This window comes from Lucilia sericata, unplaced genomic scaffold (genome assembly GCF_015586225.1).
Source record: "Lucilia sericata isolate MDLA Ls3-8-SP2 unplaced genomic scaffold, ASM1558622v1 Contig000701F_arrow, whole genome shotgun sequence".
NCBI classification, from domain to species: domain Eukaryota; kingdom Metazoa; phylum Arthropoda; class Insecta; order Diptera; family Calliphoridae; genus Lucilia; species Lucilia sericata.
The window spans coordinates 72,439-97,500 of NW_023994704.1; the positions used below are offsets into that span (position 1 = coordinate 72,439).

Sequence of the window (25,062 nt, forward strand, 5' to 3'; positions counted from 1 at the left end):
TGACACCAAATATGTCCGCGGCGGCTTAAAATCGACTGTAAGCCGGCTAAGTTTTCAACTACGTTTAGTTTTTAATTTTTCAACGATTTTAAATAAAAACGGAACCCGAGAGATCAGAAAGTGGGATTTTGGAAGCAAATATATTGTTTATAACAACAAAACAGAGAAAGCACAAAAGTTGTGTGAGAAATTATGCAGGGATGGATAAAAAATTCTTAAAAATTAAAAACAAATCCTTTCTCCAAGTTTTACGAGGATCGGCCTATATTTGACTCTATCCTCCATATAAAACATCTTGTAGAAATCAGTTTCTAAAAAATTTTGCATTAAAAAATGATCAATAACGTAAAAACAAAGATATTTTATTTATTTATTGATTCAGTAATAAAAAAGCCAATTTGGGCAAAATAATAAATTTCTCGTTTAAAAACGAATTCGCATAATTTTTCTCGTTTTAAAACCGAATACACAAATCTAGTGGAAAGTAAATCGAATGTAATTTTATTCTAATAAATTAAATAATTATTTTTCTGCGTTTTTTAATACAAAACTCTTTTTCATATAAAAGCTGTGTTCCTTTTTGGTATACGCACAATTGGGACGAACGACGAATTTCTTATAGTACGACGAACTAGTAGACAACTATTCGTTGCGTAAATTTGTCGAATGGAACATAATCAAATTATTCGTAGTGCGAATTCGTTTCAAACTTTGTTTGTTCGAATTTGGAAAAAGTAAGAAAAAGGAACAAATATTATATTTTTGTGAATCTCCACGATTTTGAGATAATTTTACCAGCTTTAAAACTTATTCGAACATTATTTCGAAATTAGAACTAAAATTATATTTTTGTGAATATCCCCAATTTTGAGATTATTTTAACAGCTTCAAAATTTTTTCGAACAATACTTTGAATTTTCGAACTTAATTTTAAATATTACAACATAGCATTGTAGTGTCATCAAGTGTACTCCAGACTGCCAAATTTCAGACAATTCGGGCTACCGGAATTGGTCTTAAAACAATTTTCCCCAATTAATTCGTCGTTCGTCTGCGTAAGAAATAGAAATAAACGTATCGCATAGTTCGTTACGTACGACGAATTTCGTCATACGCAATGATTGTGTACATTTTCATATACCCAAGTGTGTTCTATTTCTGACGACGAATATTCGTTCCGAAAAATTCGTCGTTCGTCCCAATTGTGTGTATACTATTACTCGTCATGTTTTCAGGTTTTTACCAGAAATTGTAAAAGAGAACAAAATTGAGAAATAATAATAGTTTTCTCTTTGCCAGAACTTGTCGGTTTTAGCCAAAAAAAAATTTTCCTGGCAAATAGTTCTGTTCCCGTTAGTGTTGCCACTTCATGTGTAATTACACATATTGTGTGTAAATTTTATTTCCATGTGTAGCCCATGTGTAATTGGTTTCATGTGTAATTTATGTGTAATTAAGCAAATTTTTAAATCCTTCTGTAGAAAAGAGTCGGGAGAGTATATTCGGTTTGCGCTGATGTTTGTATCGCACAATAATATTGGTGCTACATCCACCCAGCAAAAATAAAACGAAGTACTTCCAAAAAAATAACATTTATCACCACTTCAAAAGTAGCACTAATTGAATTTTTTTACCTTCTGAGGAAGTGATGTTTAAAGACTTCCGAAGAAGCGAAAATAATTCTATTTTTTCAATGTTGAAGATATATTTTTTGTTTTTACATTTTTATGAGATAAAAAATGTTATATTTAGGGTTTTGTATTAAATGTGTCTATTATTCTAATTAATGTTAATATTATTTAAGTCAAATTAGTTGTATTCTATAATACTACAATTTCATTTCCGAAAAACTTAAAAAAAAGCATTCAAATTACTTCTTGAGAATGACTTCAGAAGTAGTGAATTTGGAATCAAATAAAAAGGACATCCCTCTTATGACAAGCCTGTGTTAACATCATCACATCTTCAGGTCTTTTTCAGTACTTCCATGGAGTAAATTCTAATTTTTTTCACTTCTTTGGAAGTTCTTTTTTTGCTGGACACCTTAAAGTATACAAATCAGAATCATTTTCTGAGTAGATTTAGCTCTATCCATCAGTCTGTCCTTGTAATCAATTTTCGATATAAATTTATGAAATATTGCACAAACTCTTCTTTTGAAAATGGTTAAAATCGGTTCGTTATTATATTAAGCCACCCAATAAAGAAATAATAATTATGATAATTTAGGCGCAATTTACATGAAGACTTTTCAGACGTCTGTTTTTTCCAATTCTCTTTTGAGAATCTTCCAAAAAATCATGAACATTTATACGGTGATTTTTTACATGCAACTATGCATGTCTTTTTTTGATGTTTAATTGTGTAATCCTTTTTAATTACTTATTCGTAATAAAAATAAAATGAAATTTTTAACATAAAAACCATTTAATTTGATTTAAAAAATTTTAATAACACGCTATAGTATTTTTTTAATGCAAATTTTAATGTTTTCATGTAAAAAAAAGACATAATTATTTTTTTACACGAGCATAATATCAACAGTACGAATGAGTTTAAAGAGGAATGTCAAAAACAATCATGAAAATCCCAAATCATGTTTGTTTTCTTACCCCCCATTCTTCTCTACCCCGCTCACCACCAATCATCGACAAACATGAAAACAGACGTCTGGGCAAACATGAAAAAAATCATCGTGTAAATTGGGTGTTAGTTTAAAGTAGAATTTTTTAAGAACTGAAATTAATAATATACATCCGGAAGTTCACCGTTGTTACATTTATTAGTTCTTAGTTTAATAACGAAAAAAGTCGATCACTCTTAAAAGTCGTAATTATGAACCATATATGAGTTGATATAATGGATTTTAATCATTCTGAATAGACTTCGATCGCACTTGTGCTAAAAGACTTTTATTTTTCAAAATATCTTAAAAATTGCTATCTGTACAATGCGAACAAGGAGCATGTGTAATTTTTCTTTAAATGTGTAATTTAGAAGCCGAACAAGTGTAGTTTCTAAATTGTTTAGTGGCAACCCTGGTTCCCGTAAAGAGAAAATTCATTAATTCTCTTTGGTTAATTTCAAAAGTTTGGTTAATTTCAAGTTTGATTAATTTCAAAATATATATCCTGGCGTCAATATTTGGTGAACTGGGTCAAAAGATAAATGGTCCTTCTTTTAAGGTTTTTTTAATTGTTCCACGTTTTACGCAAAGGATTGTTGTAAATTATGACTTCACGTGTTCAAAAATAATGAAAAAATTTATATTTTTAAGGCAGTTAATATTTAATTACATACATATGGGGAATTTCATGTCAAGTGACCCAACTCAAAAAATAAATTTTGATGAAATTTGCAAGGTTAGTACTATTGTGGATAGTAGGCCAGACACAAATTTTCAGTTGCATCGGTCAAGAACTGCCGGACTTAGAAGGGGTCAAAGTTGGACATTTTGGTCCTACGGTGTTTTATTCAAATGAGTGTAACTTTTCACCTATTGGTCCTAGAAAAAAATTGTCTAAAGGAGTTTAGAAACCTATTTCTTCATTGTTTCCACAAAAATTTAATTTTTTTTACATTTTTTATTTTTTTAATATTTTTTTAAAATTTTTTTCGTAATTCAGGTCTCGCGTCATCACCATTATTTTTTAAGGACGATCAGGCTTGTGTTTGTTGCCAAGCTTTCGACTCGCACCAATTGAGTGTATTACTCCGTATAAATGTTTTCAAGTTATGCGTTGTTTGCATTAATTGCGTGCTTTCGTTTTACTTACCTCCTTTGAGGTTATGTTTGATTAAATTGGTGGAGACCAAATACTTTTGATTAATTAATTGTTCGGGGCTCCAACTTCCTATATAAAGGTATAGGTCGATTGGAGGCCTCTTCGTACCAACGTGGGATAACCTGACATTTTGAGTGTTTTGAATACACCGCCAACAAATTACAGAGTTAAAAAAAGAAAGCTTAGACCATTTCCTTTGAAAGCTAGAAATAGAAATAACATTCAGCCTGAATAGTATTTGAATCCTGTCATATATTGTCATTAACTTCATTAACAACATCACTTGATTCCTCTTCCACAATTTGGTATTGCGTTATTTCATTTGAATGTTTGAAAGTTACAATAAGAATGAAAAAATATTTTTTCTTTTAACAGAAAATTTCAATGAATATATAATTTACAAATTGCAGTGTGTATAAAAAACAAGTTTTACGAAGTATTTCAAAAAAATCATTTTATATATCAAAATTGCGTATAATTTCTTTATAAGAAATATAAAAGAAATACATACACCCAAAATGTAAAGTTGATTAGTTTTTATTTCTTGTTTTAAATTTAAAAATAAATTAAAGAAGTAACAAGGAAATGCAGTTGGAAAATGTGAAATGCCTCAGTTTCATAATTTCATATTGGATAAAATTTTCAACATTAAAGCTTAATAAAGTTTTATAACAATTACAAATACCAGTTTCCCTGGAGAAAAAGAAAATTCCCCCTAATAAAAACATTTTGGAATAGCGACCTCTATTGGCAACCTTCTATTGATTGTTAGTTTTGGTTATCATTTCCCTTTGCATCAAATTATGAAATACATGAATATACTACTATTAATTTACAACTGTGATTAGTGCAGTGTTGCCAAGATATAGATTTCCTACTCTTTATTTTGAATGCAACTTTATTAGGGTGATCGACTCGATTTTTCAACCGGTTTTAAAACCGGTTTTTTCTGCTTTACCAGTGTCGGTTTTTTCTTAATGTTGATTTTTCGAATATCGAATAACCCGGTTTTTTCACTTTTTAAAACCCGGTTTCGAATACTTTTATTTGCTTTATATTCAAAGATTATTTAAATGAAATTTTTAAGTAAATAATAATACAGCCCGTCTAAATTTTAAAAATATTCGAGTCGAGGAACTAGAGTATATTTTTCTACAGCTCTTTTGGTTAAACTTTTTTGATTTTCCTAATTAATTAAAAAAAATTATTTGTAAAATGGATAACTGTTTGATAAAATTTAGCAATCTTAAGATTATATTCCAATTACAATAATTATTTTACGGCTGAAATTTTATGGAAGTGTTGGAATGCCTATGCAAATTTCCTAAACAGGGCTTTTAAAATAAGCTAGGATTACATAGTACCTTATGTTTAACAGAAGTGTCCCACTTTTTTCCTAATTTTTTATATTAAAGAAATAATGTAAATCAGACGACTAGATCTAAAGTTATAATCTTTTAAACTGTTAAAAATCATTTCGGGCCATGTTTTATTAATCAAATTTAAACATAAACATTAAGTTTTTCAAATTAAAATATATTTTTTTAATTGTAATGAAAATCCGGTTAACCGGTTTTTTCTGAATTTGAAAAATATCAACCGGTTTTTTTTAAATGTCAACTATTCGAACTATTCGAAAACCGGTTTTTGGAAAATGTCGAATAATCGATCACCCTAAACTTTATGAATTCAATGCATTTTGGAGGGATTGTACCTTGTTATCATAGAATGTTAATATTACGTTTATTATCGAACTCAACGAAAAATTAATGTTTTAATAAGCTACTTTTAGAGAAATTGTTTAGAAATTAATAAAAATATAAGAGGTTTCTTTAAAATATTTTGGATAGTTTCATGTAATAAACTTGGCAACTCTGCTGTATTGTATTGCCCATTGTTGTTGCTTTAATTAAAAGTGTTTTCATTTTTTGCTGCACGTGGGGGTCTATCTATTTCTATTAGAATTTGTTGCATTCAATTGGAAACTCCGTGCAAAATTAACAGCAGCAACAATGGGAAAAACGAGAAAAAGTAAAACAAGATATGCTGCCAAAACGAATCCTTTGGCAGGACTAGACAGCAGCGAAGTAGATGATTTTCTAAATGCCTGCGAAGAAATGGAAAATTCAGGCGTTGGTCCCATCGAAGCCATCAGAGATCAACTGATGAATGCCAACATTGAGGAAAAACTTAATGGTCTGCAGTCCATGGCAGTGCTAACAGCCAGCAAAGATAAAGTTCAGTCGATATGCCAAAGTGACCTGGTGAGGATAGCTGCTCCATTGTTATGTGAAAAAGATGCATCTGTGCGTAATGCTGCCGCCGGAGCTCTAAGAAATCTCTCAGTTAATGGCATAGAAGTTTGTGATTTTCTAGTAGATCAAGATGTTTTGACACCATTGCTCGCTTTATTGCAAGAATATGCCTTGGACAACGAATGGAAACCCACATTTGATGCTGCCATGTGTGATCAAATGGATTTGCGTTCGGATGTCTTTTTGCAAGCCATTAATCTCTTGTGGAATTTGTGTGAAAGTACCTCGGTAGCTGTAGAAACATTCAATCAAACACAATTAATGGAAGCTTTCATTAGATGTTTGGATTACAATGTCTACGGTTTGGATATATCGATTTCAGTGGCTCAATGTTTGTTGGTGGTGTCCGAGAATAATCCTAAATCTTGGTTAGTGCTCAATCAACATGTACCAAATTTTCTATGTCTCTTATCGGTAACTGGAGACTATGGTCATGCCTATTTGCGAACATTGTCTGCGGGTATATTGAGTAATGCCCCTGCCTTGGCTGCCTCATATGCCGGAACTATTTTACAATCACTATCACAAGTATTGGATACAAATCATCAAACAGCTTTGAATGGCATAAGTAATTTACCTAATAAAGAGAATAAAGATCAAGCGCCAGAATTGGAAATTAAAATGGATACTCAAGATGGTGAGTTTTGGTTTTTAAAAATCAAAGGAAACTATAGGTATATAATAGTATTTTGTTTCTAGATGAAACTGAAGAAGCTGCTGCCAATCGTAGAAGACGTCAAGAATTGCCGACAGCGGATGATATTGCCGTGCGTGATGTTGGCTACTTATTGGATGCTCAGCGTATTGCCGCTGAAGTTATAACAAATCTGTGTTCCTCAGAGGAAGAAGGTAATTTTCCTGGTTTAGCGATTTTGTATTGTTATTTACTTAATTATTTTTTTTTTTTTCAGAATGGGATGATGTTGAAGATGAGGAAATTTCTGAAAGTGAAAGTGTTGTTGATTATGAAACAAACCAAAGTAATGGTAGCACCACAAATCTAAATGAAGGTGACAAACTGCCGCTGGAAATAGTGGAAGCCATTAAATCATTAGGTATAGTCGACAAGGTAAACATATAAAACAGAAACTTTTAAATATAATTTGTTAATATAGGTATTTTCTAAATTTATTTTTTCCAGTTATGGCAACGTGCTCAACCTCTTGAAAATAGTTTAATGCAATTATTACGTGAATCCAATATTGGCTTAATGATGAAGTAAGTTTGTTGAAAATATTTAAATGCTTAACTCCTAACATTAAAACAAATTCTTTGTAGAGCTAAAAACTTACGTATATCTTCATTACTGTGTTTGCAAAACTTGTGTAATTGTTTAAATTCTGAAGATTTAGGCGGTCACAATGCCATCTACAGTGTTTGGGTAGATTTGGGTCAACAAGTATTTAAGGGTCCTAAAGATACTTCAATACTGGAACCCTCAACCTCATTAATGCGTGCCGCTCTAGAACATTTGAAAACCAAAAAAGAACTATTTAATCAGATGACACAAAATGATTTAGAGGTATCACCTAACAAATCTAAATCTTAATATTTTTATATAATAACAAATATTTCCCTTTTCTAGCTTATGTTGGATGGTGTTAAGAATTGCTCTATGCCTGAAATTCGTGCAAATTGGTTGCGCATGTTGGGCTCTCTAGGCTGTTTGCTGCCAGAACCTTTAGTTAAAGTTATTGTCTTATTTATTGTGGAAACTTGCGCTCAGGTATATAGATTTCTTTACTTTTAGCTAAAATACAACATTTCCCTAATTCCTTATCTCTTTCATTTTAGGAAGAGGACGTTTGGACCATTTCCGAAGCTTTGGACGCCTTAATGGACATGTTCTCTGACAATGATTGGCATCAAATTCTTGTCGATCTTAATTTGCCTGTTGTTATTAAAGATTTGGAAAAATATTTCAAAACAAAAGTGCGTTCTCAGCGCAAAGAGTTAAAGGAACGTTATCCAGCCGTACAGACCGTGCTCACAAATCTATCACGCTTTTCCAAATATATAGAAAAAGAAGCCAATAAATTTGCAAATGCCTCAAGAAGTGCATGATGAAATTATTATATTGTATGTTTTTAGTTAAGAAATGAAATAACTATTCACCTATAAGTTGAACTTTTTTTTCTATTAGAATATTTTATATTTTGCAATGTGGACTATGAACGATTATTATAAACGAAAACAAAAAGAAACAAATATTTTTATAAATAAAGAGCATTTATTTAAAATATATTTTAAAAAGAAACTTAAGGATTATTATTGAACTGGAATAACATTAAAGATTTTTAATATATTTAACCGTAGCACAGTGGGATTTTTTATTATATTTTTATAGAGATCTGATGCGTAAGAAATGTTCAATGAAATAATAGGCAAATATATGGCCATTCTAAATAGGAAGCCCTGGGACATATGGTTTTCTTGCAAGGTGTGTGAAGAAAAATCGATTTTCAGAAAAAGGCTTTATATGGTTGTTGTTGTAACAGTTCGACTGTGGCCGATAGTTCTTTCCTGGGGAAAAAACTTTCGGTTGATACAGCTGTCGGTGGGTTGATAATCTTTGGCCGAGAATGGCTCGGGTCGTTCCGGAGCGAAGATCCAATTGGCGTGGGAACGGCTTTATATTATATTGTTTAAAAGTAACTACATTTTAGACTTTGTATGGGGGTGAAGATCAAATGAGGTCCTATCATTATGAAAATGAACTATTTTATGTAGACTTATACACATATCCGACTTTGGAGAGATGCATACTAGTATTTTTAACAAAGTTATCAGCTAAAAACAGTTCCAAGAACTAACACTGTTGAACTTGGTTAAAATCGGTCCTTGACCAATTTGATTATGGGAAATTTCTCAATAAATTTAGTCTAAAATTAACAATATATAAAAAAAGTTCTGTAAGTTCCTATATCGCTCTCAATACGGATCAAACTACTCCACCTTGAAGTACGCCTTGTATAACTCTACGGGGTTTAGGGAGTCTGTCTCTAAACTCTACGAACGACTGACAGCCACTCAGATAATTCACGATCCATCTCTTCGTGTTCTGTAAGAACAGAACTTAACTTCTACCTCTCCTCACCTCCACAAGGCGTGGACGTGATTTCGTATGCGGACGACTGTACAATTATGGCGACGGGCCACAACATTGATGAATTATGCGTTCTGGTGAATAGTTATCTCTATTCACATCAGTTCCTCACTGTGCGTAACCTGCAATTATCTCAAGCGAAGTCGTCAACAATACTTTAACCCTAGGCATCGCGGTCGATGGAGTCCAAACCGTGCACCACCCAAAAAACTTAGGGGTTACATTTGATAGCCTCTTTACTTCCTCAGTTCACGCCACTGCAATCATGCACAAATTGCGAAGTAGAAACAAGGTCCTCAAAGCGCTAGCCAGCAGCACTAGGAGTATGGATAAAGAAACGATTGGTCGGTCATCTTGAATAATAAACGATTTAAGACTTCTGTCTTTAACTAAATTTTATTTAGAAGTAACGAAAATTTTCTTTCAACAAATTTGATATACAAAATTAATGAACACTAGATTAAAATAATAACAACATTTATAAAGTTATTGAATTAAAGAAAGTTAACATATTAACAAGTTAACACCCCTTCTCAATAACATAATATTTTTGTTATTCAGTTAGACCTAGTGAGTTTCTAAATTTACAAAATTTAATTCTTGATAGTGGTTTAGTAAACACATCTGCTATCATTTCCTCAATTGAAAGATATTCATATAAAATTGTTCCATTGTGCATAAGATCTCTTGCATAAAAGTATTTGACATCAATATGTTTAGATCTTGAATTTATTTTCTCAGATTCCAAAATTTTTAAAGTGCTTTGATTATCAACAAACAATTTTGGTACTGAGTCGAGACCGAAATATTTTAATAATTGGATTATCCATACAGCTTGTTGGCTTGCTTCAGTTAAGGCTACTAATTCTGCTTCTGTAGAAGAAAGTGTCACAATGTTTTGTTTTCTGGCAGCATAATGAATTGTTGAATTTCCTAATTTGAAAAGACAGCCACTTGTAGATTTTCTTCCATTGTTATCACCAGCCCAATCTGAATCAGTAAAACCTTCCAATATTAGTTCTTCATTTGTTCCAATACGCAACTTATAATTTCGAGTTCCTTTTAAATCATAAAGAAATAAACACAGATGGCGACATGGCTCTCTTAAAAAAGTACACTTAAGCTCAGTGACGTCATCAGTGCCTAGAACTGATTGTATGATATGAAAATTGTATGTGATTTATAATAGAAAATTAAATAATTATGTTTAAAACTTATTTGTGTCTAATAAAATAAAATGTATTTTACGTTTTATGTTATTAGGAATATTTAACTTATTTAAATACTAAACTTATTTAAATATAATAGGGACTAATCTATTTATTACAGAAATCATTTGCTTCATACCAACCCATTTCGAATTGTAAATTGTTTTCGGTTTTGAAATGCTCTATACAGATTTTAGATGTTTTAACGTTAATTTTTTTATTGCGGCAACAAAAACTTATCCATTGCTTTAATAAGCTAGGATCTGAAGGAAAGTTAAAAAGACTTATTGCACACTATTTTGATTTTTTATTATTATTATTGCAATTTTTGACTGCACACCGCATTTTAATTTTTAATTTACTTATTTTTATTTTTTCACTATTTGTTTTCAAATTTCATGTGAAAAGTAAGTATTTTACATTTAAAACATAGCAAAACAAGCACTGTTGACGTCACGAAAAAAGAATAAAAGAGTACGTTCAAATAACGGAATTGTCGGTGTCGCAATCTTGTTTATTTCATTCATGCTTTTAAATAACGCATTACTCTCTTTACTTCATTCCAATCTGTTGAATTAGGTTTGCTAACTTTTCTTGATAAAATAGAAATTGCTAATGCGATGTCTGGTCTAGTGTTTCCTGCTAAATATAACAACGAGCCAATTACTTTTCGATATTGATCATTGTTTTCTAAAATTTTATCATCTTCAATCTTGAAATATCCTGGGTCCAAAGGTATTTTTGAATCTTTTGCATTTTCCATATTGTTTTCTTTCAAAATTTTGTTGATGTATTCTTTTTGGTCCACATAAAATATACCATTTCTGTCTCTTGTTATTTGAATTCCCAAATATAACTTTAAAGAACCCAAATTTGTAATTTAAAAATTTTATTCTATATCCTTTATTAAATCTTTAACTACTTTTTCATGCTTGCAGGCAATTATGATGTCATCAACATATATAAGAACATAAATAAAATCGTTTAGATATTCTTTATAATATAAGCAATTATCAGCTTTTCCCCTTCTGAATCCGAATTTAATGAAAACATCATTTATTCGCTGATTCCAGCATCTAGCTGATTGCTTAAGGCCATATATGCTACAATTTAATTTACAAACCATTTTTTCTTTTCCTGGTTCTACAAAACCTTCTGGTTGCTTGATGTAAATTTCGGTATCAATTTCACCGTTCAAAAATGCAGTTTTCACATCTATATGGTGTACAAACATATTTTTATAAGAAGCTACTGATAGTAAAGATCTAAGTGTTGTAATCTTGACGACGGGAGCAAATATTTCATCGTAGTCCTGACCATATTTTTGCGAATAACCTTTCGCGACTAATCGAGCTTTGTACTTCTTCTACAGCCAACTAGTGTTTTATCTTTCGGCATTTCAACAAGATCCCATGTGTTATTCATTACCATGGAATTAATTGCATCTTGCATAGCCAAAAACCATTCATTGCTACTTGCGCTTTCGATAGCTTCTTTAAAACTTTTAGGTTCCTCTGAAGTCGATATCATATTTGCGTATCTTTTGGGTGGTATTCCTTTTGTATATCTTGATGATACTCTTTGGTTGACTTGATTTTCTTCTTCAGAACTTGAATTATTATCTGCTGTTTCAAATCCAGCAAAATCACCGCTTTGAGAAGTAATAACATCGTCACTACTAATATCAATAACACTATCAGTTACTTCAGTATTATGGTCTTCTGGAGTTGTTTGAATTGATTCTGTATTTACATTTTGTTCTTCATTGTGGGTTAGATCAAACGATATTAATTCCGGAGACTTATCATCAACGTTTATTTCTTCTATAATTAAACTTGTATCTATAGTAGACTTTTTATTTTCAAATTCACCATCATAATTTTCTGGATTTAAAAATCTATACGCTTTTGATTCCTCACTATAACCCAATGGAAATAGCTTCTTAGAAACAGGATCTAGTTTACGACGTTTCTGTTTATTTATATGTACAAAAGCATAAGAATCAAATTTTCTTATATGTTTCATGTTTGGTTTTAATCCAAACCATTCTTCATATGGGGTTGTATTTAATGAACTGGAAGGCAAACGATTAAGTAAATAATTTGCTGTATTCACAGCCTCAGACCAATATTTTGAATTTAAATTCGAATCAAATAACATACACCTTCCCATTTCGATTAGGCTCCTATTTTTCCTTTCCGCTACACCGTTTTGTTGTGGTGTATATGGAGTTGTTAATTGATGTTTAATGCCTTTACTTTTAAGAAATATATCCATTTGCTTACTACAATATTCACCACCTCTATCACTTCGAATTGTTTTTATTCGCTTACCAAATTTATTTTCAGTATATGCAACAAATTCTTTGATTCTATCAATAGTTTCACTTATATTTTTGAGGAAATATAAAGCACAATAACGGCTCTTGTCATCAATTAATGTTAAAATGTATCAACTACCATTGGTCCACACAAATCACTGTGAATTAAATCTAAAATTTCTGAAGATCGGAAAATTTCTTTATATCTCTATGTCCAAAACGTATATGGCATTTATGAATGCAATCACTCACTGTATTCGATATTTTTCTTGCTGAGTTATCTTCATCTAGCTCAAATAGGTTATTCTTCAAAGTTGCTGTAGCATGTTCTACCCCATTCAATGATATTACGCACTTGCTTTTATCAAATGTTACCGTAAAACCTTCTAATACTAGCTTTCTTACAGATAGCAAACTGCCTTCCACTTTTGACACGAATAAAACATTATTTACCAATATTTTATTATTATTTCACCTTTACCCATTGCTTTAATCATGGTTCCATCAGCTAAGTATATATTTTCAGTTGTAGAAGTATCCAACTTTGAGAAGAAATCTTTATCACTACACATGTGACATGTTGCTGCCGAATCAACAAACCAACCATGCTTTGAATTATCTGTAGAAACACCAAAGCAAACATTATTATTTAGTTCACATTTAACATATTTTACAGGATTATTTTTATTTTTCTTATTTAAATAACAATTCTTCTTTTTATGTCCTGGTTTGCCACATATAAAACATTTTGAATTAGTATTTTTCTTGTATTCAGTTTTTAAAACAACTTCTTGCGGTTTGTCAATAGAATTTCTTTTGCTTTCTTGAATTAATTTTTCTTTTACCATATCCAATGTGAGATCTGTTTCGGGACGTACTTCAAGTGCAGATACAATACCATTGTAATATTCAGGTAGGCTTCCTAATAAGAATGCAACAATTTTATGTTCCGGAAATTCTTCACCCATATCTTGCAAACGATCAGCAATATCCAAGAATTCGGCAATATGGTCTTCCACTGACTCTCCATCTTGAAGTTTTTTCGATGTTAATTTTCGCAATAGACTTACTCTGTTTGTTAGATTCGCCTTTTCATGATTTTTCTTCAGCACTTCCCAGTATTCTTTAGCAAATTTCAGTTTCTTTATTTGTACTTTTTGGTTTTCTTCCAAAGACAATCCAATTACAGCTCTAGCTTTTCCATCTCGTACCAGCCATTTATCATCCGGCTGCTCCGGAATATCAGACGTTATAACATCCCATAACTCACATTCCAACAATAGCATTTCCACATTAAATTTCCATGTGTGGTAATTATTATTATTAAGTTTTGGAAACATTGTCTTGATATCCATTTTTACTGATTTATAATTCGTTTAATTCGCGTTTAAATTTTATTTAATTTCGTGAAATAGTTGAGGCCCATAACCTCTTGAATAATAAACGATTTAAGACTTCTGTCTTTAACTAAATTTTATTTAGAAGTGACGAAAATTTTCTTTCAACAAATTTGATATACAAAATTAATGAACACTAGATTAAAATAATAACAAAATTTATAAAGTTATTGAATTAAACACAGTTGACATATTAACAAGTTAACAGGTCAGTGATTAATTATGCTGCTCCATTGTGGTCACATTCGCTCAGTGATACCCAGTGGAGAAACATTCAAAGCTGCGAAAATGCCGCCCTAAGGACTGTAACGGTCTGCTTACAAATTATCTCGGAACATCACATGCACGAGGAAACGATGGTCCTCCCAGTCAAGGAACACAATGTCATGTTAACTAAACAGTTCCTCCTGGGATGTCATCGGAGGAGTCATCCCAAACATATGCACATATGTGCAGTATCCATTGGATCAGTCCTGGTATACGGCAGCTTTGAACGACACTTCATAAATTCCGCGGTCGCAGGATACCGCATGAATGTCGCCTACCGCCCATAGCAGACATGGAAGAAAACCTGCCGCGGAAAGAAGAGTATTTCTAGTACAACTAAGTTCGGGATGGAGCAACAGGCCCCATTGCATCTATAAAGCCAAACAATTTTACATCAACTTGAAACCACTTCTGATCTGGCTATGAGTAATTTTGTTAAGATATATATGAATCCCATAGTTCACGAGATACCAAATCATTTACAAAATAAAACGTTCCTAAAGTTTTTATACTTGTAAAAAACAATAACCATCAGAACTTCTCTAAACCTATACTCCTTTTGAGATTTTTTGTGCTCAGCACACACTAACGCTTGTCAGCTCTGAATTTTGTCTCCTCTACTGTGGAACGTGGCTATGAATACACTATTATCTGAAATGAATAGCTGGAGGGTTACGACTGTCGCTTATGCCGACGACGTAGCGGTGTTAATATCGAGTAAATTCCTTGATACAATATCTCGATGTATGGAAACTGATCTTAAATTATTAAGTAAATGGAATGTTTGTTGTGGACTCAGTGTAAATCAACTGAAAACAGAACTAGTTCTATTTACTAGGTGGTATAAAGTTGTAAACTTCAAGGCAGTCGTCATGTCTATACTGTTTTATGGTGTTATACTTAGAATGGTGGCAAGCAAGCAAGGAGCATACTTCACACTCTGCAAACCATTGAGCGCACTAGAAGAAACATTGCCATCCTTATTACGGAAGCAATGAAGACAACACCAACTGAAGCACTGCTAACGATGTTAAACTGGTTACCAACTGACTTAATGACCATTCAACTTGCACTGAATTCTGCGATATGATTCAATGCCTGCGGTTCGTGGTCTGTGCCCTGTTTCTGTAATTCTTGTTTGTTTGTTTTGATTTTAAGTTGCCCCCTTAACAGTATGATATCTCTAAGGAGGGATTATTTGGCCTCGAAATATTCATAACGCCATCACCAATTACGGCTTTCGCCTAAAAGAGCCTCGTCCAAGAACTGCCAATCCGACCTATACCTTCGTATAGGAAGCTGGAACTCCGCTCCTGAGTTTACTGGTCTCCACGAAAATCTTAAACGAGTTTTGTTTGGTACTCCACCATGTATCAAAGAAAATTTTAGGTTATCAAATAAAATGCGTGTGCTTCGAAGAACCGTAACACGGTTATGCGACGCCACGCACTAAACCAATGCGAGAGTGAAACGCAAAACTCTCGAAGGCAGCGAAAGAAGAACGGCCTGATTACCCTTAAACGATAATGGTAATGATGGGCGAAGTTATTTATCCACCCAGAGCTGAATTACGAATGCTGTAATTCTTGCATTGAGAAAATTTGCCGAAAAATTTATGATCATATGGTGTAAAACAGGGTGAATACAAGAAATTTCAAAATTTCTTAATAAATTTAAATGAGTATAGTTTAAAAATAATCAGAGTCACTCTGTAAAAAGACTATTATATTTTTAGTTTTTTCTCGATTCGGGAAAAATACAGAAACGAGGTACGCGCACTCTAGAATTATAAAACACTTCGAATCACTGCATTTGAATGTTGACTATTGCATTACGAAGCCCAACTTCGATAATCGCTTTCGCGTTTGGATTTCACATAGGAATTCAGAATTAGAACCACACACCCACCTTCAGGTGTAACGATGGCTCCAAAAGGAGTGGAAAAATGGACGGTGGTTTCTTTATTGGATTTGGTATATTCAGCAGAAATATCTGCTATTAAACGAGCAGCGATTTCGCTAAGGTACAATGATATATAGGTGGATATATATACATATATATGTATTAGAGCCCTGCATGAGTAACTCTATTTGCTACACACAATGAGTGACTCATTGCTTTGCACTCAACTCATTGTTTGTTTAGAATAGTATTTACAAAGTTTTGTTATACTCAAACGTTGTGAGTACTATCAAGTGAATGTGCAACTACATTCAAATCGAGCGAGTAAACAATTTGTTTATGTTAAAACAATACAAAATAAATTGTTTGAATCGAATGAATCGATTCAAACTTTTTCTTGAATAAATGGTGAAAATTTTGAATCCTGTTAAAACTAGTTCCTGTGGCCCGAATTCGCTGAAATTTGGTAGTCTTGAGTACAATTGATGACAAGATAATATTATGTTCGAATATTCGAAATTAAGTTCGAAAAATCTGTTAATTTGTCGAACTTAAAAATTGTTTTGCTTTCACTCGATTCACTCACTGTATACTACTTGAATTGAATCACACAAACACTCTCATTACTTGTTTCGTTTGAATTGAGTATTGACTAACATTCCTTATTTTTAAAATTTAATGTGTTGTTTCTAGATAACGTGTGAGTAGTTTGAGTTAAAATTTTACTTGTATTTTGTTTTTGTTACAATAACAAAATACAAGTAAAATTTGTGCTCAAACTACTCGCTCGTTATCTAGAAACAACACATAAATATACTATTCATTTCATTCATAAAACAATGAGTGAGTCAAACACAGTGTTTGAAAAAAATCAAATGTTTTAATTTATTATTTAAGTCACTCATGCAGGGCTCTAATATGTATGTATATATACAGATAGCAACGCTGCTATCAAAAATCTAGCGGGTGTCTTCGCAGTTTATTATAGATAGATAGATAGATAGATAGATAGATAGATAGATAGATAGATAGATAGATAGATAGATAGATAGATAGATAGATAGATAGATAGATAGATAGATAGATAGATAGATAGATAGATATATAGATAGATAGATAGATAGATAGATAGATAGATAGATAGATAGATAGATAGATAGATAGATAGATAGATAGATAGATAGATAGATAGATAGATAGATAGATAGATAGATAGATAGATAGATAGACAGATAGATAGATAGATAGATAGATAGATAGATAGATAGATAGATAGATAGATAGATAGATAGATAGATAGATAGATAGATAGATAGATAGATAGATAGATAGCCAGACATTCTAGGATAACGTTAAAGGTGGAAGTACACACCACGCGTTGAGGCGGCAACGCGTTTTACGCTTTTCAAAAGTTGCTGAACTTTTCGCGGCAGACGCGTTACAAACTACAGTGTGTAACTTGTTAAATGAAAATACACGATTTCAACTTTTTTTTTTGACAGAAGCCTATAACGCGCTGCCGCGTACAACGCGTGTTGTGTACTTTCACCTTAATATGGGTCCCAGGTTAAGATAAATGTCAGGGTAACTATATAGATAACAAACACGATGTTGGATGAGGAAGAAATCGACGCCTTTACTGGTATTTCTCTTACGAATTGTAAGACTTAGAACAAGTGTCTTACTAGGTCTTGCATATAACGACTATTGTAGAAGTTGTCATAATAAAGAAGAAAATAATATAACATCAGGAAACATCACTTCGGTACTCCCTTTTTATGACAGGCATGGATGTGCATTCTGGGATAGGTCTGAAGAATATTAAATGAAACCGATTGATTTAGTTCTGGAAGCAGAGAATGATACCAGAACACACTCCTCTGATCACTAGGGTAACACAACGGGACCAAATTAAATGGACCCATGTGAGTGGGAACTAGTTTTCTCCTCATATATGTATGTATATTTCCGACATAATAATAACACGGTTTTATTTAGTTTTTTTTTCTTATTTATTATATTATTTTTTATAAGATTTACTTTAAATGTACTCTCTACTCTCCTTTATTTTTCGTATTTAAACAATCCGATTGAGAATACATCTAAAGGATAACAAAATAACAATTTGTGAAGTACATTTATAGCTGTTAAAATTTAAAACTTGTTGCTGTTTTTTACATAGAAATAATTTATAAATATGTATAGTATATTATTAAAATATATTTATATTGATCACACTAAATAAGGACATTGAAATGATATATATATTTTTTAATATAAGGATTATTTAAAAATATATTAATATTCACTATTAGTTAAGGTAGTATTGCAAACAAACCCCGTTTTTATATTTTGATTTTTGATAAAAAATATACAAGATGTGATCTTATAGATATCTGTATTTGGTAAATAACACTTATATTTTAATGTATTGTTTTTTAACTTAAAGGACAATACTTAATTTCGTTTTTTAGCTTTGAGCTTGTTTTCATTCATGGCCGGGCTTAGTACGTTTTGGTTTTGGCACTGGATTCCAATCTAAATTTGATGATATGGGCGATGATTCCCGATAATCGTAGACCTCTTTTTTTACCTTACACTTTTGAAATATATCATTATTATCTAGTTTTTGAGCTTCGGAATATTCGTTGTTGCAATTCGATGGCGATGGTGAGGGAGAATTGGCGGCTGCTCCTTCAGTGGCAGATGGTATCATCTCTTCAATTTCTTTTTGTATCTCATCTAATATTTTAAGGTTTTCACTTAGATTTCCGTTATGTTTGTTTTCGGAAGTCTGTTGTGTGGTTATCGACTGTGGGCCAGAGGTGTTGTTATTGGGGGTAATTGTGTTTTGAGTTTGTAAAGCTGTGAAATCTTTATTAGCTGCCGCATTTAGTAAACGCTGACTACGATTAATGGACTCTATAATATCTTTGACAGACTTTCGTTTTTCGGGTGGTATGTTGGTTTCCAAGGGAGCCAGTGTGGAACGTTTCCATTCCATATGATTGGCAGGTTTAGGTCTATATAACAAATCAAACTCATCTGTTTGCCTTTGCAACTCAGGGGTCGTAACTGTATTAGTGTTGTTAATAGAGGTTTCGAAATTAACCTTTTTCAACTCTTTTGTTTCTTCTTTTTCCATAGATTTAGTTTCACCATTAGTAGTACTAGAGGTTGTAGTTTCTACGATTTTCAAAGTTTCAACCTTTTTAACTTCTGGTACTTTAACTTCTTCCGCCTTCTCTCCATTAGTCTTGATGCTAATATGTGATGGAACTGAATTGTTAATTTTCTTCTCCTCTTGGGTGTGGTTTTTCTCTTGGGGTACAGTAGGTGGTGTTACGCTCTCATCACGAGAAGCTCTTCGTACATGACCATTTTGGTTATTTGTAAATTTTCTAGCGGGTTTGTGTATTTCGGCAAAACCATGTACTTTTCCATTTACATCTTTTGTGACTGGTTTGGGTGACAAAGTGGGCTTGACCAAAATTTCCGGTTTGGCATTAATGCGTTCTTCTTTAATAGTCAACTCGTGGTTAGTTCGTTCGTTTGCGGAGCTTGTTCCTACAATTTTAACCGTTTCCTTTATAACAGGTTCACTCTCTGTTTGTGGGGGTTTACGTCTTTGTGTTGGAGGGCTGGTTAGTACAAATGGAGTTTTAGTGGTTATGGTTTCATTAACTTCAACATTTTCATTTGTTTTAAAGCTGGAAACACCACTAGGATGTTCCTTGCGTGGTGTGGCTCTGGGACTTTCTACATGCACATGTATGCACTCAACATGACCAACTTCCGCCTCTGCTTCAGGTTTCGTATGACGTTTAAGTGGTACAGGTTTCTGTGACACTTCTTGCGAATTTGTTTCTTTTATGCACAAATCTGTGACAACTTCAGCAGTTTGTGGCTGTTGTTGTTCAACTGATGAACTGACCACTGTCATATTGTTTGATTTCTTTGGTATCGCTCCATTTGATTTGATTTCTTTACTATCATCAGTTTTTATTACCGTTTCATTTGAAACTTGAGCCACCTTGGTTTCTTTTTCCAAAAGTTTATTGACATCAGTTGTTGTAGTTTTTGTGGTTGTTGTCACTGTTACGATTTCAGTGGTAACTTGACCATTTGTTTTAGTTGCCGTTATTACGTTCTCTTTCGTTGGAATATCACTAACAACTGTAGTGGAGGTGGTAGTTTGGGAAGTTTCTTTTGCAGCTGGCTTTATTTCCTGCTCTTCTTCCACTTTAAGTTTTTCCACATTATTTGTGGAAGTTTCTGTTTCCGTTGTGCTTGTCGTTGTTACCGTTTGAACTTCATCCTTCGGCGCGACTTCGACATCATCGTTGTCTTTAGTTTTAACAAAACTTTCTATTTCAGCTGTCAAATTGGCAATATCTATGTCCTCTCTAATACGTAACTCATCTTGGGTATTATCGTGACTAGATTCTATAAGAATTGTTGGAGGTGGTGCTCCGTTACTGCGACCGTGAGTCTGAAATGATTAAAAGAAAGTTTCATTAGGAGTAGAAACAATTAAAATATCTAAAATTCAACAGCCATCTATTTAGAACTCCTTTTTATCTTTTTGGAAACTAATTTTGTTTATGCTTTTTTATAAAACCTATTTAATTCCCCATAATTTCATGGCGGAAAATGGAGAAAAAGCAAAAATAACGAGAACAAGATATCTTATCGAAACAAATATTTATCGTTAAGTAAATACTCACACCACTAACTGACTAAATACGACAATGTTTATAAACTAAAATTCAGACATTGCCAACCAACTTAATAATTAATTTAATTATTGTATAATACGTTAGTATTTAATGTTTGCACAAAATATACTCGTACATACAATTATTATACTGTAGAGAAATATTAAACTGAATTAAATAACAAATAAATTAATTACTGGATATACTTACTGGTGTTGGTGGCGCTGGTGCTCGACGTTTTTTGCGTGGTGTTCGCGATGTTAGAGTTGTTGTAGAACCACCATTAACACTTCTCATGCAAGACGAATTGATGTCTTCATTTTCATCATCATCGGATTCAAATGGATTTGTGCTAACCATACTGGATTGTGATGATCTAATAGTAATAATTTGATTTATTAATAGTGGATTGGTTTTGAGGGAATGAAGGGAGAGAGAGAGAGAGAGAGAAAATAATAGAGATTATAATACTATATACATATGTATAATTAGCAATATAACTATAATTGGGAAAACTTATTGTTGAACATATAAATTTGTATGTAAAATTTTTTTAAAAACGTTGTTGCTAGTACCAAATGCGCTAAAATTGTGGGAAGTTAACCTAAGTGATGTAAATTGATCTTGGGGAAAATTGTCTATATCTAGGACACGCTAGGATCTTAAGTAAGTTACCCCAGTCGTAAGTCAGCGCTACTTCTAGAAGTTCGATAACATACTACTGAATCAATATGATACCACGATTTATACAGTTGTTTCCAAATTGAACTGCGTCATTGGTCCTGTTGTCTTTTGTGAAGAACTTCGAATAAGCGCGCAGCGCTTCGTTTATTAAATTTTTATACTACTAAATCCTTGTTGGTCGGACAATGTTGGAATGATTTGCCAATACTGGGTCGTCGATCTTATATTACCTTAGTTTAAGTCCCAGTGCAATTAGAGACAACTACTGCAGTGGTATATCTTCTTGAATATTTCTAACGCGGTATCAGTCGGAATTCTACTGGGTTTTATTAAAAGTGGTACCATTAGATCCTTTCTGAAAACAGAAGTCAAACAACCTGAACACTGGATATTGGGTGTTAGGTAAACAAGCTTCTTTTGTGCTCCCATTTAATGGATATCGTCTCAGTTGCAATGACAGATAAATAGAAGGAACTGTCTTCCATCTTCTCTATGAATGCCCAAGAAACCTTAGCGAGTTACCTTGGTCTAGACTTAGGAATGAGATTTCTCAAGTTTGGTCCTAATAATACACCGTTTTAGCAGTGATTCTGTCTAAACAAAGTCCTTCCGACTATACTTGATCTGGCACGATTTAACAGTTATTTAGAGTAAGATCTGGCCGACGCCAAATGGTTAAAGTGTATCAATTTCACTGGAAGAGGTTTTAAGAAACCTAAACTTTCTTAAAAGTGCTAAAGCCTTTTCTGATCAAACGGAAGTATAGAAATCATCCATCTCTATCAAGTCTCTTTTTAAACAATGATGAGAGAATGCTATTCTTAAAGATGAATATATAGTAACACTTGTTAAGCGCCAGTATAAAGAACATAGAGAAGGATATGCGGCTTTTGAAAGAGGGCGCACAAGAGACATGGTAATAATCTCTGAATTAAAATCCCTCAGAGTTGTGATCTTCACTCATGGATCTCAACAACTCAAGAGCTGACATGCTTTGATTACCGATGTAAAGGCATGATATAAACTTGAATAATGTTAATTGACCGTCTCGAAGTTGTGATTGGACCCAATTTGGCTGTAGTTAAAAATCGGTTATATGTATATGACTCATTCAGAAACGAACCTCACCCTTAAGCCTAATATTGTCCTTACTAGTCGTGAGATAGAAACAAATCTTCAAATATTGGTCTACCGAATAAGCTATTGCAAAGCCAGTCATAATAATTTAAAAGACAATTCCGGCAAAAGTTATTGAAGTACGTGATACATTTTGGTAATACCAAAACTACTTCCCTGCAAACATTATTAGAGTACAAAACCCGTTTAGTAGTCCTATGTAATACAGGCAGGGATCGTGTTAATTTTTTCCAACAACATGGTCTATGGCCTGCAGTTCATAGGACATCGTAACGTTAAATGAACTGTTCATATATTTGAATTAGTTTAGGACCATTCCTAGTCCTACTGGGAGTACTTTTTACGTGCATTTGCGTAGTCTACATGAAACCCGATGTACATCACTTAAGATACATTCCCAAAAACTTATAATGAAAATACCAATGAACGTAACAACTTGAAAAACAAGTAAGAAAGTATAGTCGGGCGTGGCCGACCATATGATACCCTACACCAGTTATGAATATTAAATGTAATTTATTTTTCATAATAAACCATTTATCTTCAATATTCCCTTGTTCCGATACATTTAAGCAATTTATGGATGAAAAACTAATTTTCTGAAAGAGGCTTTATATGGGGGCTAGGGGCAAATATGGACCAAGCCCGATAAAATTTTGTGAATATATTTATATTTACATTTATTGTGCTGAATTTCATCGCGATATTTGTGTTTATAAGCTAATTTGGGACATTCAAGTAATTTTCTGAAGGGGACTTTGTATGGGAGCTAGGGTCAAATGGGGCCTGATCTTTATGAAATTTGGCAGGGTCATCAAGACTTCTATAAAACTTAGTTGTGCCGTATTTTATCGATATATCTGTATATTTAACATAATTATGAGCTCAGAAGCCCTTTTCGGGGGGTTCTGTTCTATGGGGGCTAGGTGAAATAATGGACCGATTTTAACCATTTTCAATAGGCTTCGTCCTTGGATCAAATAAAACGTGCGTGCCAAATTTCATCCAATTATCTTGAAAATTGCGACCTGTACCTTGCGCACAAGTTTTACATGGACAGCCAGCCAGCCAGCCAGACGGACGGACGGACATAGCTTAATCGACTCAGAAAACGATTCTAAGCCGATTGGTATACTTTAAGGTGGGTCTAGGACGAATATTTTTGTATGTTACAAACATCAGCACAAATCCAATATACCCTCCCCACTAAAGTGGTGTAGGGTATAAATACAGATAAAAATATTATTATGAATCCAAAAAGGTGCTAATAATAAACAAATATCACAGTTATAATAAAGACATTTTTCACCTCGAATGGCAAATACAAATGTAAACGAAAACAATAACAACACCATGAACACATATGGAACATTTAATATTCCCAAGCATGAAATTTTACAATAATAACAAATATACTGAAAACAATTAATAATAGATCCGATAAAACGATAACACCTTCATTTCACACAAAAATAAAAATGTTTGAAATGCAAAAAACACTTTCCCAGTACAATTAACGAAGAAAAACATCAGTGTTATAATACACGAAGTTTAAATAAACTTTAACACGAATGTATTTTGTATCTAATCGAAGATTAGATATATTGGGACAAACTGACTCACCGCCTAATCATGACATTATCGCAATCGTATTCGCCTCTACCAATATTATTTGTACGAGTATTACGCAATGGTTGTGGTGTCACTGACCCACCATAAACATACCTTCTGTTTTGTGATACTCCCGTTGTATTGTGTTGTTGCTGCAACTGCTGTTGTTTCTGTTGGGGCTGATAGCGGGGATTAGAACGGGTAACTTGTATTGTGCTACGATAGCCATCATTACGATTTAAGCCAATACGATCCTAGAATGAGGGAAAGTTTAGATATATGTATTAAGTAAAGTTAAGTTTCTTTTGACATTTTGGACGAAAATATTGAGTGTTGAGTAACTAAAGTTGCTCAGCATGAACCGGCACAAAATTGTGATTAACCAAATGTCAAAAGTTTCGTTTGACAATTGACCCTTTCGAAAGTTCTATCGGGCTTAAAAACACTCTTTATAAGAATTTTATTAACAATTGTAATAAACGATTTTGAACATAAATGTTAGTTCTTCTAGTCTATAGTTAATTCAATAAAATTTACATAAAATTGATGTTCAAAATCTATTTATAAATAGTCTGTAGGTTTTGAAACTAAATAATTAAAACATAATGTTTA

At 32.7% G+C, this 25,062-nt stretch overlaps 2 protein-coding genes across 5 annotated transcripts in view; one reads left to right on the forward strand and one right to left on the reverse strand.

Moving 5' to 3' along the window:
* Positions 1–5,549: 5,549 nt before the first annotated feature.
* On the forward strand, positions 5,550–8,326 carry LOC119607529 (HEAT repeat-containing protein 3). Its single transcript, XM_037961483.1, has 7 exons — positions 5,550–6,737; positions 6,800–6,949; positions 7,012–7,169; positions 7,242–7,318; positions 7,379–7,622; positions 7,686–7,826; positions 7,895–8,326. Exons 1-7 carry the CDS (start codon positions 5,798–5,800, stop codon positions 8,162–8,164), a joined length of 1,980 nt encoding a protein of 659 aa, XP_037817411.1. The 5' UTR covers positions 5,550–5,797; the 3' UTR covers positions 8,165–8,326.
* A 9,974-nt stretch (positions 8,327–18,300) lies between these two features.
* LOC119607522 (probable serine/threonine-protein kinase nek3) overlaps positions 18,301–25,062 on the reverse strand; it is a 35,311-nt gene continuing 28,549 nt past the window's right edge. For 3 of the 4 annotated variants that reach the window (XM_037961467.1, XM_037961466.1, XM_037961468.1), the window contains exons 5-7: positions 24,565–24,704; positions 21,229–21,394; positions 18,301–20,792 (exon numbers count right to left, since the gene is read on the reverse strand). In XM_037961467.1, coding sequence (XP_037817395.1) covers positions 18,789–20,792; positions 21,229–21,394; positions 24,565–24,704 — 2,310 coding nt within the window. In that variant the 3' untranslated portion in view covers positions 18,301–18,788. Of the gene's footprint in view, positions 20,793–21,228; positions 21,395–24,462; positions 24,705–25,062 lie in introns of all 4 variants that reach the window. The other variant, XM_037961465.1, reaches the window with a different exon arrangement.